Source organism: Nuphar pumila, chromosome 11, assembly GCF_984573655.1.
Source record: "Nuphar pumila chromosome 11, dmNupPumi1.hap1.1, whole genome shotgun sequence".
NCBI classification, from domain to species: Eukaryota; Viridiplantae; Streptophyta; class Magnoliopsida; order Nymphaeales; family Nymphaeaceae; genus Nuphar; species Nuphar pumila.
In genome coordinates, this window is record NC_143259.1 from 114,084,613 (window position 1) to 114,102,270 (window position 17,658).

At 39.4% G+C, this 17,658-nt stretch overlaps 1 protein-coding gene across 1 annotated transcript; it reads right to left on the minus strand.

Moving 5' to 3' along the window:
- Positions 1–389: 389 nt before the first annotated feature.
- On the minus strand, positions 390–7,765 carry LOC149822930 (formiminotransferase cyclodeaminase-like protein). The gene is made up of 4 exons (XM_089980411.1): positions 2,508–7,765; positions 1,649–1,653; positions 1,081–1,490; positions 390–986 (listed from the first exon to the last, which is right to left on the minus strand). Exons 1-4 carry the CDS (start codon positions 2,934–2,936, stop codon positions 475–477), a joined length of 1,356 nt encoding a protein of 451 aa, XP_089836537.1. The 5' UTR covers positions 2,937–7,765; the 3' UTR covers positions 390–474.
- Positions 7,766–17,658: the final 9,893 nt, after the last annotated feature.

The following is a 17,658-nucleotide window of genomic DNA, read 5'->3' on the forward strand; positions in this document are numbered from 1 at the left end:
CTGTTATCCAAATCTAAATCTGAGAAATGCTACTTTAGATAAAGATCTGCTCTGGAAGATTGAGAACTTGCCCAGAAAAAACTTGTCTGGAACATGACTAGCAGAAAGTAACAATTGGTGTCTTTATAGAGTTCTGCATTAATCCATGTTCTGAGCTACTTGGAATTGACTGAAGAGCACTGTGAGTTTATTGTATCGAGTTAATTGAGTGAGTCTACACGCCATGTCCTTTCAACACAAGGAGACATTTCACCATACTTGCTTGGCAGGCGGTTCCCCTCGTATGTTAACAGAGGGAAGCACCAACAGGATGTGGTTATCCATACATGTAGCCACAATATCAAGAGGCGTTGAATCTTTTGCCATAAGAGAAAAGACCACACAAGAAAGATAAATCACTCATTGTATCCCATGATACAAATATTATGACAACTTTAGTGGACATGAGAAGACAAGACAAACAGATAAAACCATTCAATCAACAAAGTTTAGTTTCAAGAACTTTTCAACAACCTGTTCTTGTGACAGATCAGTGAAGTATCCCATTTCTACATTCATTCCTTCTTCTTTGGCCAACCTCTCCACTTCTTTCTGCACTGTTTCTCCTCCAACCATGCTCGGCTCCAAAAGGTTACAGGCAATCTCCAACCTCCCCTTGTCATGCAACAGTGCCATGGCTTGCACCCCAGGCAGCCCGCCACCCCGGCCACTGACTTGCCGTGCAATTCTTCGAGCAGCTGCAATGTCTGCTGACAAAATTGGCACGTTATAATTATCAACCCATGGGGTTGCACCCACAAGTGTGATGCCCTTTGCAGGATCCAAATGAATGGGACCCTCATCTGGCTTCAGTGGCATTGAATCTGATGCTGCCCACCCTACCCATTGGTTGTCCACAGAGTTGGGTTTGAAGTAACCCAATTTTCTTCTGATATAGTCCAGTGGCCTACCTTCTTGGTGGGCAGCTCCATAGAGAAAGGTTGGCACTGCAAATTCAATGAGACTAGACTCTCAACATCACAACACCACACCAAAATGAAACTGAAAAGGAATTGGGTACTGCAGAAGGGAGCTACTTACATTGGAGCTTGCTGCCAAGATCGGCAGCCAGATTCTTAGCAAGTTGAGCAACAACGTTAATGGAAGCCTGACCCAGAGGATGGAAGCATATGTGATCCACCACGCCAAGCCGCGGATGAGTTCCTGAATGTAATTTCAAATTGGTGGCTTTTAATGCAGCCTCCGCCATTACATTTGCTGCTTGTTGCAGAGGACTGGAAGCACTGTCAGAAAAAGGCTCCTGAGAAAAATGGGAAACGAGTGTGTAACCAACTCGGTTGTAAGAAGTGTCTTCAAACTTGTTGATGATGGCAGCTCCTGGGTGAAGTGCGGCTGCTCGTTCAATAGCTTCCAACGCTCTGGCATTTCGGCTTTCTGAAATGTAGATCTTGCAACAAGCTAATATGCATTGCTTCATCATTTTTCTTCTTCTTCAAAAGTTGTGCCTCCAAGAGATAACTTTGCTATTGGCCACAGATTCTACTTTCGCAACATGAATCCCCTTATCATTTTGAAAAAGATCATGATTTTAAGACAAAAATAACCTTTGACTAATTGCAGAATGAAGATTTAAACATGTGCACTATACTGAAACTACACAATATCAAACATTAAGAGCAAAGAATAGTCCTCATAATTCCATAGTTTTCCATTAGATGATCAGATGTTGCCGACAGAGTCAAACATTAGGACTAGAGAGTTCTCAGCTTTTAAATTTTAGCAAGCAAAGACAACTTGTTCTTTCGAATTTCTCTGGGTCTGGTTCAATATTCTCTCAAGAAGTAATCTCTTGTTCATTTGGGTATCTCAAAAATCGACAACTTTGACACCCATCGTGGATTTGAGCAGCCAAATTCAAAGCAACATAAAACATTATTTTTTACATGAATTTCAATACCAAAGTGACAAATCTAATGATTGTTCTATCAAACCAGAAGTGGGAAAAAACCTTGAAATTAGATTTTACATTCACTTATACAGAAAACCCAACATATCAAGCTCCATAATCATTTGGGAATCCCTCAAATTCCGTAATTTAACGTTCATCAGAACAACACATCCTTTTTACAAGAAAATAAGCAAAACTCAGCCCATTTGCTATCAAACCATGGAGGGAAAACACATCAAACAATCTCAAACCGTCTTAAATTTACTACTTTCTCATTTGGGTATCTCCAAAAACGCAAAAAACACGATTCCCTATCAACACAAAACACAGTCATGGAAACATCCAAATACCAGATGAATCAATTCCCACCAAGAGAAAAACTCAACTCCCCAAAAACTATTTTATCTGAATAAGGTCTCTCTTTCAGTAATCCACTTCATAACAACTTGGGAAACTTCAAATTCAACAAAAACTCAAAATTTGCGGCTCAAGAGATATCTGGTTGGGGTCTGCCTAACCTCAGCTTGCCTTTCAAAAAACAAAAAACTTAAAATTCGACCTTATCCTCCACAGATCTGGGATACCCATCATACTCCAACCGAACCGAGACCATTGTCGAGACAGCCCTGAACTTCACTATCAATCTCTCCACCAAATCCTGAACTCCCACGCTCTCGAGCTCAAGAATTGGGTATTTCTCGATTGAATCCACCATTTGCTTCACGTTCTTCTGAACCCGAGTAGAGAACCCATTTGGGTCGATCTCTATCGCCGCCTTCCATGTCTCAACGCAACCCTTGTAGAACCCCAACTCCTCCCCAACCTCGAACCCGACTCTGAGGCCCACCTCCCTCCCTTCCTCCCTCCCAGAGACCAACCCGTCGCTGAATCCCTCTTCAAATCCTTGCTGGATATGGTAATCTTCGAGGGTTAGCGAGAAATCGAAGATGTCTTCAATGGCAGACGAATTGGAAATCCAGAATGCCATGGGAATTCAGGAACAAGAGAGAGAGTCTCTCTCTTCGTATTAAAGATTGGTGCTTCACGATCGTATGATAAAACTAACCTTTGCCCTTAGTTGGGCGCTAACGGTTTGCGTATGACCCGACCCCAATCCGTACTAAATTTGTTAAGGTCTACGGATGACAGTGGACCGAGGGGGGCGGGGGACAAAGTCTCCACCCCCTACCTATCTCAAAATACAGAGCTCCAACCCTGTACGTGTTTCGATTTTAACATTCATCACAACCTCCATCCTCTTTTCATGTCCTCCGTTCTGGGTCCTAACGGGGCAAGGCAGGGCAGGGCCACATTTTTCCTCGATCCATTAACATCCTTAAAAATATTGGGGACGGGGCAGGTGAAGCTTAAGTCCATCCCGGGGTTTTCATTTTAACCTTCATCCCTAGTCCAAAGAGGGCAAGGCGGGGCCCATTTTCCTATGGTCCACTGTCATCCCTAATAGGGTCAGGTTTGATAATAAGTAGGTGTCAGCATGTCAGGTATTCTGACCTTAGGGTCTCTGTTTTGGCATGAAAGAAGTTTTATTAAGAATTAAGGTAGAACCCATGATTGTGTAAGGTTTGGTACGAAAGAAGTTCGATTTCAATTATTAGTACGTTAATGATTGTCCTGGACCAAACCTTTGGATTGGGGCATGTGCACTGCGAAGTTCTGCTAGAACGTGCAGTATGCATTGGCTCTATCGGTGACATGTTGTGATAGCATGGCACGCAGTAAGCAACGATGTCATCGTTAGTATATACAACACAGATGTGGAGAATTGTTTGGCTAAGCAGTGTCAGCAGATCAAAGGATGTTGCATTTGGAGATTTGGTTAAAGACCTCTTAACTTGCAGGAGTCCCACGCATAGCGGTTGGACGCACGGAGGTATGTGTAGGTTAGGGCTAATTCCTCCAAGGATCACATTAGGTGATTTCAATCAAGTATAGTGACTCGCGGTTAGGCAAGAGAATGCTTAGGCACCAGTGAATGAGTCTGGGTGGTGCTCTTTTTTATGGTGTTCAAGCATCAACTGGTCTTCAGACCGACGGCCACAAGGTCTTGTTCCTTCAGTGGCGAGGTTTTGTTGTGGCATGTGCATAGAGTCGCAATACGTTTTATGACACACAATAAGTCTAGTTTATACCCTTTTCGAAAGTGATAGCTGGTATGGGACGACTATGAACTAAGCAGCATGGACTACATAGAATACGCAATTAAAAATGTTCTTGATCAGCTTTCGCTAGGCAATTGTGCATGAGGTAGTGTGTAAGGCTAATGAAAATGATTTAGCACATAAAAAAGTGTTGGTACACAGCCTTTGGCCGTTAAGCTAGCCAGATTAAGCAGTTTGACGCATCGCAGGTTTGAAAAGCATTTTATCCCCGTGACAACTTAGTTGTGACTGAGCGACTGGAAGGCTTGCAACAGTAAGAAAGGATCGTTGTGCCGCACTGACCTATGAAAGGAATAGGTCTGTGATAAATTGGTATCAGAGCAAAAAGATTCATGAAGACCTTATTGTTCATTGTGTGCGACATTGAAGATGAAAGAGATGATTTATCTTGTTTACGCAAATTTGCGCAGCTAAAGTATTGTTGACTGAGCATAGAAGCAAGATATTAGTAGGATGATATAAGACATATTGGCCATGGTAAACAGAAGTGCAAGGTTGCTATTCAGTCGACTAAGAAAACATATATAAGTCAATGATTCCTATCAGTTCTGCGTTAGGCTCGAAGGTGAGGCGTGACGTTTGCTTGGTGCATGCAGAGAATGCATGTTGGATTCGGCTGGATGAATTTGTACATTTGGGTATGAGAGACTTAATCAAATTTTTATATTCTTTCTCAAGATTGTGGGTTAGCGGAGTGCCCATGTTGAGTAGAATGATCATTATTTTGGTCTCTTAACTTGGTAGTTCCTTTGTGAATTATATGTGCAAAAAAAGTTGTTGTTTGTGGCTCATCGGTTTGGTTTTTGTAATAACCTTTTGCTAACTTCGGAAGAGAGTTACAACGTACTAGCTTTAAATGAGAGTTGCAGCATTGGGGCAATGTGCCCTTATGAAGACGAGTACCCAGGAAGACACTTTAAAGGACTATTTTGGGGTGATACGCAAGTAGGTGTCCCCCACTTGAGAACTATTTTGAACCGTTAGAAAACCACAAGTTGGTTTCTAAGGATGTTGATATTCCTGTGACATGCAATGATGGTCGTCTTTCTCTATGAGGATCACGAAGGGTTTGAAATTGCCCTTGTTGAGGTCAAAAGGCACCCCAACTATTAGCATAAAGACGACAAGTTTGTCGTGCAGGTGGGAATGACCCAGTTGTATATGGGATTACATTAGGGTCCCACGAGCAAAGAATGCTCGATGTTGGTTAAGTGAAAGACCACTGTCTAAGTGATGTTAAAGGTTGCAGTGATGGTGAATGAAAACCAGAACAAGTTGAGTACGGTGAAGAAAAGAAGTAGACCAAAGATAAGTACATAGAAAAACTAGCATATCAGTTGAGACTGTGTTCTTACCTGTACCGGCATTGTCAAGGACAATAATGGTTTGGGTGAGAGAGAATGTCCCTAACTGAGCCTTCGGGATGAGGCACGTGCAGTGTGAAGCTCTACTAAGTGAAAAATGCATCGAGTGTAGGAATGTATGGTATGCATTGGCTTGATCGGTGATGTGTGGTTGTAGCATGGCACGCGATAGACAATGATATCGTCGTTATTGCATCATTGTATGGCAATACAGACGTGGAGCATTGTTTAGATAAGCAGTGCCGGCGGATCAGAGGATGTTGCGTTTGAAGATTTAGTTAAGGACCTCTCGGCTTGCAGGATTCCTACACATAACGGTTATACGCACGGGGGCACATGTGGCATAGGGATAATTCCTTCAGGAATTACATTAGGTGATTCCAGCCAAGTATGGTGACTTGGGGCTAGGCAAGAAAATACCTAGGCGTCAGAGTGGTGCTCTTTGTTATGGTTTTCAATCATCAACTGATCTTCAGACTAAGAGCCGTAAGGTCTTGTTCCTTTAGTGGTGAGGTTTTGCTATGGCATGTGCATGGAGTCACAATACGCTCCATGACACGTAAGACTAAGGTAAGTTTGTACTCTTTTCGAAAGTGATAGCTAGTATAGGATGGCTATGCACTGAGCGGCATGGACTGCATAGAATAAATATTTGAAAATGCACTTGATCAGCTTCCGTTAGGCAGTTGCACATGAGGTAGTGTGCAGGGCCAATAAAAATGATTCAATATATGAAAAGATATTGGTACACGGCCTTTGGCAGTTAGACTGACCAGATTAGACAGTTTGACTCATCGTGAGTTTGCAAAGCATTCTATGCCTATAGCAACTTGATTGCGAGTGAACGATCAAAAGACTTACTACGGTAAGAAAAGACCATTGCACCACACTCGCATATGAAAAGAATAAACCCCTAACAGTCACAAACCATAGTATATTTCTCCATGTCTCACTTTTGAATTCTGCACCAATCTTTTCATGTCAAACCAGTCACACTGCCACTGCCAGCCGTACTTACAATCACATGGCAGCTTAAAACTCTGTGGGCTTACCCCTTGCCCTCAGGGAGTCACCATGCTTGGGCAGCTTGAAATACTTACCTTGATAACATATATTTCATGAATTACTCATAAAAAAACATAAATTTCATGAATTCCAAATTGGTGACGAGAATAGATAGACCCACTTGCATCTTTTTGTAAATGAGAACTACAGGCTACTCTTTTCCGATTCCGGTCTACAAAAGCATGTTCGATTCTGGTTGTACTTAATCTCTCGTAGAACAGTTTTTTCAGGACAATCTATCCAGAACAAGCCTGTGTTAAGACAAGCTGTTTAGTTGATTGGGGCAATAAACCATACACGTATACAAAGCTCGAACATGTTAAAGGGAACTTTTCGTCTTCACATACTTAGGCATCAGGTTTTTTAATAGTCTATGTTAATATCACTACAAGACCTGCAATTACCTAATGACAACCACAAGCTCAAGTTTCGCAAAAACACAAGCACCAGCAGAGTAAATGCTATCCCTTCATAATCAACACACAAGGATTATCCAAAAATCCCTAAAATGAACTCTCATTTACCATAGGAGTCTCCGTGTTGTTGGTAGGAGCTGTAAGTGCACGTCTCCTTATGGTGTGACATTGCAGGTTCAAACCCCAATGGTACGATGAATAATAGCTGATGGATCTGCCTAACCCAAGCATGACTTTCAAAACCAAAAACTCTCGTTCACTAACTGGAATCAATGAAACAATGACCAGCTAATTAATCAACGCCATCCCAATATATATATATATATATATATATATATATAATATGAGAACTACTATGTGAATCGTGATTTTCATAAAAATTTTTGTTCTTTTTTTTTTAATCTAACCACATGAATGTGATCTACAAGATTGGTTTTATAATAACTCGCTCTTGAATCATTCAATTTTGATTCCTAAATGAGATTTTTTAAGGCTTTAAAATCAATGGCTCACAATCTTCATAAGCATTCAAAAATCACATTTTTATCAAAAATACATGATCCAATAGTTGATTCCTAGCAAATTCACCATGCCAAGCACATCTACACGGTTGAATTTGCAAAAAAAAAGTGTTGAAAATGCCTATATTTTCAGTTCTCATATTCTATAATATATAGTCACTAGAATATGATAACTAATGTGTGAACATCTCAACGGCCCCACCTGATGGAGAAACCCTGGACCATGACTCTTCCATTAGGCTCATAGGCTTAATCAAGCCGGGTCAGTAGGGCCGAGACTATTATATATAAAATATATGTTATATGTTATATATAAGCATGTTTTACTTTTCTTTCAATATATATATATATATATATATATATATATATATATATATATATATATATATATATATATATATATATATATATATATATATATATATATATATACATGGGGCTCGACTATTGCGCAATAGTTACCCCCATTGATATCTTCTTTTTCTTTTGACTGAGAAACCTGAGGTTAGGCCGACCCTTACCAGTAATACAACCATACCATTTGGGTTGGAACTTGCAACGTCCTAACACAAGGTGACCAGCACTAACTGCTCCTGCCAGACAAGCAGCCCCGTTGGTCCCAAGTTGATATCTAGTTGCAGATGGACTTGTCATTTATGTCCTTTCACGAGGAACACATATCCATCATTTAATATAGGATTGGTTTCATCATACATTCAATCCTAGCCATCAACACAGATTCATCATTTGAAATAGGATTGGCTTCATCATACATTCAATCCTAGCCATCCAGATGAATGACTAGGATTGAATGTATGATGAAACCAATCCTATTTCAAATGATGGGATCCGTGTTCATTTCTCCACCATTATCCATGGTGCACGTGCATGTCGGTGTCTACATCCCACACTGCACGTAATTTGTCTTATAAGAAAGAGATGCTTCTAACAATTATGCCCCCTCGTAGTTAGATAAAAGATTCGAACTGGGGGTGTAATTCGGTCGGGTTCAGGTTGGTTCTTTTCAGTCCAGATTCTAAATATAATACCTAAACCCTACTCAATCTAATTCAGGTTCAAGTACAGCGAGAAATTGTGGACCCATATTGGTTAATTAGTTTGGGTATGTATTGGGTTGAGTCTTTAATACACTCGCTTTGATTCTGGTTGGGTTTGGGTTTGAGTGTAACTGAAAAAGGTAGACCCGTATGGGCTAACGGGTTCAGGAATGATCATGTCTTAATGGGTTCAGGTTTTAGTGCAGGTCTTGATATGATTGGTACTCTAGACCTAATGACCTGCTAATAAAAAATTTAAATTAATACAATTAACTATTCATTGAGAAGATTATAGGCTTACAGATGAGAAGTTTATTAATTATTCTAAATAATGCAAAAATCTAAAATATAGAAAAAATATTTTCATACCAACCAATCATTTTCAAGTTGAAATAAAAAGACATCAATGATATATCATATTCAAAACATACTATAAGTTTGGGTTCAGTTTGGGTCCGTTCACATATAAAACCAGTTTGGGTATATAATCGGTTCTGGTACTAAGCATGTCCAGATTCGAGTTGGTCCAAGAATAAAAGGAATTTGGGTACATAATCAGGTTGGGTTTGTGTCGGTCTGGTTTTACATTATGGAGAACTATCTGGGTCTGGTCCAAACGGTTCGAGTCTTTATTTACAATACCCAAGACCCAACTCATTTTCATTATGGGTCTATATCTTGAACCCGAACACTATTATATATTGAGCTCGTAAGGGTACCTCACAATTCAGGCCATCGTAGAAACATAGATGGGGTCGACGACGAAAGGAACAACGAAACTTTATGACAGCTTTTTCGTACGAAATGAGAGTATGGTTAAGTGCTCAACTTACACTATTGGAAGAGGTATGGAATCGCTCTGCCGATAGGAGGAGGCTTAGATCTTTTGTCTTGAACGGAAACAACCACCGAAGCACTTGTCTCGGCCTTTGGTCATGGTGGTGGGTCAACTTAAGCCGGTCCCGCTCCTGCTATCCCTGCTTCTGTCGTCGCGGAACCAGATCTCTTGCGTGATAAAATGATTTTGGCTCGCAATAAAGCGTTGCCCTGATCGGGCAACTATGGAAACGGGGTCGAACAACCACTGCGCTCGAATGAGAGCCTCTCGTTCCATGCACGCATAAACATTTTTTTGGAAGAAAGGAGTTGATCGGAACTGAACAAACTTGGTGAGAAGCGCTCCATTGCATTGCCATTTTGTTCCCCATTTGAGAACCTATGGGTCCACTAAAATCAGGTTGGACCAGGTAAGGTATACCCAAAACGGTTACACCCTTAACTTGAACTACATGATAATTTAGTCCCATATTGATTATTAGCATCTCACAGCCTATTAAAGGGGCATCCCCCCTACCAACAAAGTAAGCATGGGTTGGCTGCTCTGATTAACCGGATTCATCTAACAAAAAAGAAAGTCGACAGGTTTTGTGCGGGCTAAACTCAAAAATATTTCAGGCCAGGCCCGATCTGATAAATATCGAATCGGGCTTTCAGTGGCCTAGATCCGTTTCAGGCATGTCGGGTCTTACTGGGCTCCGAATTGGGCTAGCCTGGACAGACCCAATGGCCGCCCCAAATTTCAGTCCTATATTTTCAGGCATTGCATGTGATTTTGGATGGATGGAAGGAATCAAGAGCAATGGACAAGAACCGGGTTTGCCTCAGAAGCATGCACCCCACTGGGTGGAAATAGGGTTTTCCCTCTACCTCAGACTTCAGCAGCCTGTTGCCGAAGAAGTAAACCCAGTTTGCATGTGCGTCAGTTTGGTGATAATGATGATGAATGACTCTCATCATAGGGAGGGAAACTGTCTTGGAGAGAGCTTGCAGGATAACAATTACCTGGGACAAAATGAATGAGTATGACTGTGCAAACTCCTCCATCTCCTTCTAAGATCTCCGCTTTGCTCATCATATTTAGAGCAACCCTTGACAACAGAAAGCTTAGCTTCTCTGTGAATTTCCTTCAATCTCCAGGCTCACTTTAACCATGATCTGACCCTCTACTTTTCCATTGCTCCAAGATGGTGATGATGGTTGGGGTCGAGGAAGGAAACAAGAGAAAACGAACTAGCTACGTTGCTTTAGCTGTCATGGTAGATAAGGCCAAAGAGGATAAGGTCCGGTTGGTAAGGCCAGAACGGATAAGCTCACCTTCAAGACACCAAACCCACCAATCAAAGGGTGCTTGAACAAATATTAACCATCCATTTTTCAGCCCTTGATGCTGTTCATCTAGATGATGAATGGTATTGGAAAGTCTTGTGACATCCATCTAGGTGGAGACCTACAATTTGGTAGTTTTTTGGGTGATTAACACGTTCCAGGTACCTTGCACACTCTTCTACCCAAGGTCCTGATCCTCCCTCATAAAAGGCCTTGGGTTAATATACAATAGTAGTGGTGATGGCACCTGATCCTTGTGGGGCCAAAAGCAGATGGAGGGCAGCCCGGTGCAGAGGCACACTCAAAGTGTGCCGTGATGGCACGCTCACCACAGATACCTACAATTAAAGGGTGTCAACCGGTCAGGTTTGGCCTGGACCCAGGTGTAACCAGACTTGAACCAGATTTTTGGGTATGGTATCGGGTTGGAACCTAGGTCGAATCAGGTCTACTATAAGAGAAACTATACCTGGACCCGATAAGATCTACATGAACCAGACTACCCAGTAAAATAATATTTTTTATTATTTTTACATTAAAAAATTATGAGTCTTAATCAAAACTCAGGTCGGGCCCAAGTCTGGTATAAAATTTCACAAGGATCCATGACCTTCGGGTCCGGACCCAGGTCTTAATAGGATCATTTTATTTGTCACCATACCCGGACCCTATAGGATTTGGTTTGGGTCAGGTCCAGGTAAACCCGACCCGTTGGCACCACTACCTACAATTCCATTGATTTTTTTTAGTGCCATTTGTCTTGCTAATCATGAACAGCATCCATGGGACCTTGCACACTTTTCTATATAAGGTATTGATCCTCTCTCAGATAAGGCCTTGGGTTCATATACAATTGTAGTGTGGATGCTATATTTTAATAAAGCCACTATAAATACTCTCCCTTCACAGGCATCAGAAAGAGGAAGGGAAAAAACCCTTTCCATCAAGAGGTCGATGAACTCCGGCAACCCCTGCTGACGGTTGCATTAAGGTAAAACTCCCTTGTCACAAGGTTACCAGTTTTTTTCGACGACCTTTGACACTGATTTAGTAAAAACAAAAAGAGGGGGGGAGGAGGCTCACGGAGTTGGACAAGAGGAGTGTCCAAGACATCAAGATCCTCGGCGGGGGCAACATCCCTATTGTTCCCAGGAATATCAGTTGCAGGTGATTGGATCAGGTTCAGGTTCGATGTCCATGAGTTCAATCAAGAGAAAGAGTTGGTGATCCTCTTCTACGCCGATGTCGGACTCATCATCTACTCCAACCCGGGGAAGCTCTAAGTTTTTGCTAGTTCCAGAGGAAAAAGAAGAACTTCAATGACACCTTCATCGGTGGCGGCATCGGTCGGCTTGGCGGTGCGAGAAAGCAAATGGTGATAGTGTTGGGCACCCCATCGAAGATGACATCATTATTGCCGATGAGCAGTAGGACTTTGGCCGGCTAAGATGATGAAGTTCCTCCGCTGGTCAATGGTAGCTGGACGGCGGCGACACTGCCGTATATGGAGAAAATATCCGAAGAGACCGGTGGTTGTTGGATCTTTCGGCGACGATGACGGCGAGGACGAGATCCCCCAGCCGGCCGAGCGATTGCTAGATCTTCCGACAAAAGGCGACAGCCTCATCCGCACCTTTTTAGTGTCTCTCGTGTTTTCCCTTTTATAAAAGAGGGAAACCCTAAGAGTTTCCCCTTTACAAAAGGGTGACCAAAAGAAAAACAACTTTACCGTCTAGTTTAAAGAACCGGTTCAATTTTTTTTATTGGATTCATAAAATATTTTGTTATTACTTTTTGAGGCTCTTATTATTTTTTAGGAACAAAGGCTCTGTTTCTGGATTTTTCAGAAATAGGCATGTCCTCTGGTTAATTTTTGAGACATGATCATATTTTCTGGTTTGTTCAGAATAATCCTAAAGTTTTTTTTTAAATTACAGGAAACCACCTAAAGTTTTTATTTAACTCAAAGATTTCTGAATATTATGTTTTTAATGTTCTGATTTGTTGATTTTACCCAGAACTATTTATAACTTTTCTGATTTTGCAGAAAAGTATTTTTGGTTAGCGAAATACCTTCGAGAGCATCATCCTAACAGGTTTTGATCCAGTTAGTACAGGTATTTTCGTAAAAGACCTAGTTGGATCTGGTAAAACTTTTGGATCCTAAAATTCTTTAAGTTATTGCATTGTTCTTATACTTAATATTATGTTCATGTTTTGGATCATATTATATCATGATCTGGTATGGTCTGTATTGATTTTTTTTTTATGGATCAAGTTTAATTGGACTTTGTTCCATTTGCTCTTATGCTTTGTTTAAGAGTGGATCTGATCAGTATTAGATCAGATACTTGGGTCTGGTAAGGTGCCATAGACCTAGTTTGATCTAGTAAAGTATATTAGATCTGGTTGAACATATACAAATCTGGATAGATTAAGTTAATTGAGTATAGATCCAGATGAATTAGTTTTGGATCCAGATAATGTTATTGGATCTAATTGAACTTGAACAGATCTAGTGCTGGGTTTGGATGCTCAGATATAGAATATGGATTTAGATTTGATCCATGCTTTGGATCAAGTTAAGTATATATAGAATTTGGATCTAGATTTGATCCATGTTTTTTATCGAATTAAGTATATGTATGGAATATGGATCTAGATTTGGTTCATATTTTGGATCCAGTTAAATATATATGGAATATGGATCTAGATTTTATTCAAGATTTATGATGTTGTTACTTGCCAATTTTCTGATAAACTGCATAATTTATAAAATCTTGCGATTTTATCGTTTGAATTAGTTTTTTTTTTTAATTTTACAAAGTTTAAAATAGTTTGTCAGATCCATCTACCGGTCTAAACTTTCGGTCGTCGATTAAATGCACCTTACCAACCACACTAAAGCGCAAGTGTGGGGACAACTATCCTCTTGTCGGGCTCTTCATGTTCAGTAAATCTAGTGTGGTGTGTTATGGCATTAGATTTACTGAAATTTGGATTAGAATTAGGGTCTTTTCTTCTTATAATTAAGATCATTTTACAAACTGACTTGAGACCTATGACTCAAGGACATACTATTTTGGCCACATGTCGCCGGTGAAATCAATGTTGTCAAAATTGTATCGTTTGGCCAACGATTCAGGTGAATCTGCTCGATACCGATTCTCAAGTGAATCTTTCTGAATCGGTTAAAAAACAATTTAAAATATTTTATGTCAATCAGAATGTGACACATGTTAAAACCATAAAAATAATATTAACAATTTTTATTTTAAGTATTTTTGATATTTATTAAAAAATAGCCTGTTCAGGTTAGTATCGTATCGATGTTCTGCGGGTAAGATACTCATGACAAACATTGTGTGAAACACACTGATTTGGATATAATACACAAACGTTATTATTTTAATATATTTTGATAAATTTTAATATTATTTTCATAAAGATAGTTTTAGATATTAAAATATCAAAAAAATAATAGTGTACCCATTAACAAATTTAAAAATGCACTGCATGTCCTCTTGTACTATTGTTCAAAAAACTTTTCAACTTGTGAGGTGATCCTGCATCATGCATTCTTTTATCCATGTACCTCCATGACATATATTGAGAGGATAAGATTGATTATCACAAGTATTTTCTTTTTCTTTTTTGGAAATTTTTGTTATTTTTAAAATATTAATTTCATATATTAGTATTATATCTTTTTTTAAAGGACATGTTATGCATTATGGTATACATGACATTTATAAATTTCTTTTAAATTTGTTTATTGAGGAAAAGATGCCCCTATCACGCACAAATGAGAGAGAGGATCCCATGGATATAGTAGTTTATGAAGTTATTATCTATATGTAGATATTAAATTATCAAAACATAAAGAGAAAGAGAAAGAGACACAAAAATATACCTATTATTAATAAAAATCAATTAAATTATAGATAATTTTCAAGTTAAAGAGTGTATAATTGTATGTGAGTGTATCTTATGTGCATGAACGTGACCTGTTAGTAAGAGCGGTCGATTCTCTAGTCTTTTTTAAAATTACATGTTGCCTGTGTTGGATCGTCTGGTGTTTCTCAAAGATGGAGGGTGATCAGGTGCTTAATGCACAAATATTTGTGTAATCTTATTGCAACATATCCAGACTCCAGTTAAGAAGAGTTTAAGTTAGGTTAAGGCTTTAAAGTAGGGATGCACACAAGCCGAGCTTGGCATGTATAAGTTCAGCTCACTCAGGCAAGTATGTGTACAAGCTTGGCTCAAACTCGGTTCAAGCCTGAACCACTGATGTTCGAGGTCGGCTTGGCTCGAGCTCATCCCGAGTTAGTATTTAGTAGGATGCACACAGTCAGGCTTGGCATGTAAAAGCTTGGCTCCTCCAAAAAAAAGATGTAACAAGCTTGAACCATGTTCGGGTCAGTGTTTCACACTCAACACAGCAAACCCAGTTGGACCTGGCTCAATCTGGACTCAACAGGCACAGAGAAAGAGAGCATAACTATCGGCCACCAATGCAATGGTACTGCCTTGAAGTTCCTTTAGTGGCCAATAAAGTCTATGATGGCTGTGAATGATGCATCACCAATCGGCTTGACTCGTTTACTCGATTCGAGCCTCAGAGCTAGTTCAAGCTCAACTCATTTATGGCCCGAGCTAGCTTGGTTGGTTGTGCATCCTTATTCTAAGAGCCTATTTGGGATCGATAGCTAGGATGGGCATTTATGAAGTTTATGCATTTGAGGAAGTGCAGCTGCTTTACCATTCTGCCAAATCCATCCTTTGGTTTAAATACAAAGGAGAAAGGGCCTCACTTTCCATCCCAAATGCATAAATGCCCATTCTAGTGCCGAGATTCTAAATGGAACCACTATGGGCATTTGACCAAGATTTTCTCTTGAGAACACCAAAAGCATAAACGCCCATCCCAGCGCCGAAATTCCAAACAGGCCCTAAAGGGCTAGTTTTTGACAAGTTATGGGTAAACCTAGTCAAAGTTAGTTTCTAGACCTAGATGAGACAGTTTTTGTAGAGTAAGAGCGTTTAGGCTAAACTTATTTCACTTAGGATCATCACCTACATACTCTATGTTTGGATGGCTGAAATAAGGAAATTGACCACTATTTATAGAGTTATAAATGAATTTTGAACCTTGATAGATAAGATGTTGGGTCAAGATATTCAAATTTAGTTACTATGCAACAGGTTGTATCTGATTTACTGAAAAACGAGATGGCAAGCCATGATTGGTTGAGTTAACTCTTTAGAAATTAAATTTTATTTTAGGAATGCTTAGAGGTTGAGAAAGAGAGTTTGGAAGGCTTGGGTCGTGTAAGTATAAGTTTGGGAAAGCTTAACAGGGTTGAATTCTCTTTCTTGCATTTGCATTTTAGGCTAATAGGAGAAGTTCTTAACGGGTTTTACCATTTTCATCACATTTTCTAAAATTATTTGAATGCATTGCAATACTTGATACAAATTATTTGAATGCATTGCAATACTTGGTGTGAATGATTAAAAATTTTATTTGAATGTATTGTAATACTTGATACGAATGATTCTAATGCATTGCAATACTTGATGTGAATGATTTGAATTATTTGAATATATTGTAATACTTGATGCAAATGCATGAGTTGTATTGCAACACTTGATGTGAATGATTAAAAATTTTATTTGAATGTATTGTGATACTTGATACGAATTATTTGAATGCATTGTAATACTTGATGTGAATGATTTGAATTATTTGAATGCATTGCAATACTTGATGTGAATGATTTCAATTATTTGAATATATTATAATTTATGCAACGAATGATTTGAATTATTGCAATACTTGATGTGAATTATTTGAATTATTTGAATGCATTGTAATACTTGATGCGAATAATTTGAATGCATTGCAATGCTTGATGTGAATGACTTGAATGCATTGCAGTACCTGATATGAATTATTTGAATTATTGTAATACTTGATGTGAATGACTTGAATGTATTGTAATACTTGATGTGAATTATTTGAATGTATTGTATGACATATGTTATTTGTTAGAATATGGTTTGTGGAGGTTATAGTGGTCGCTCATCCAGTAGTACCCAAGCTCAGCCTTCATCTTCACGGGCTCCTGTGATAGGTATATCATATAACTAATTGGATGCTTGATTAGTTCAAATGCGCATTCTGAGAATTTCTAACGTATTTTTTTACAGATGATGTTGCGCCTGTACACGACCCACCTACACCAGTTGATCACACAAGTCAGGAGCCAACACAGGAAACAGGGTCTTCTCAGGCTGGCACAAGAAGACTCATTCGAATAATGTATTTTGTTTTCAATTATTGTATATCTTATAAATATTTTATATTGATATTTATTGTGTAACAATTCATGTGCAGCACAAGGTTTGAGCCACAAGAAGTAGTACGGGAGATTAGGAATTCACTTCTTCAACATCTACCAGGACCGGTTGCTCAATGGAAAGAGTACCCAAAGGAGGTGTTAGACAGATTGTGGTCATCATTCATGGTATACAGTTGTTCCTCATAGTTAATGTGTTTCATATTTAATTTATTTAAGTAATGTCTACTAACTTTCTGAAAATATTTGTAGGCTTCGAATCGCTTCGCAACTACGGTGGAAGAAAATGATGCAAGGAAGGTGTGGCAGAAAGTGGCTGTCAATCGATTTGCAGACATGTTGCACACTATGAAGACTGCAGCAAAAAAAGCATATGGCGTAGTAGATGATTCATTACTGTGGAAGGGTCATGGCCCTATTACTATCAGGAGAGATTACTGGGATGAAATGTGTGATAAGTGGGCGGGAGATGCATTTAGAAATCGCTCTGCGAAGGCTGCACAAAATCGATCGAAGATGCCCGAAGCCCATCTACACACAGATGGATCTAAGACATTTGGGAGTCACCTGAAGAA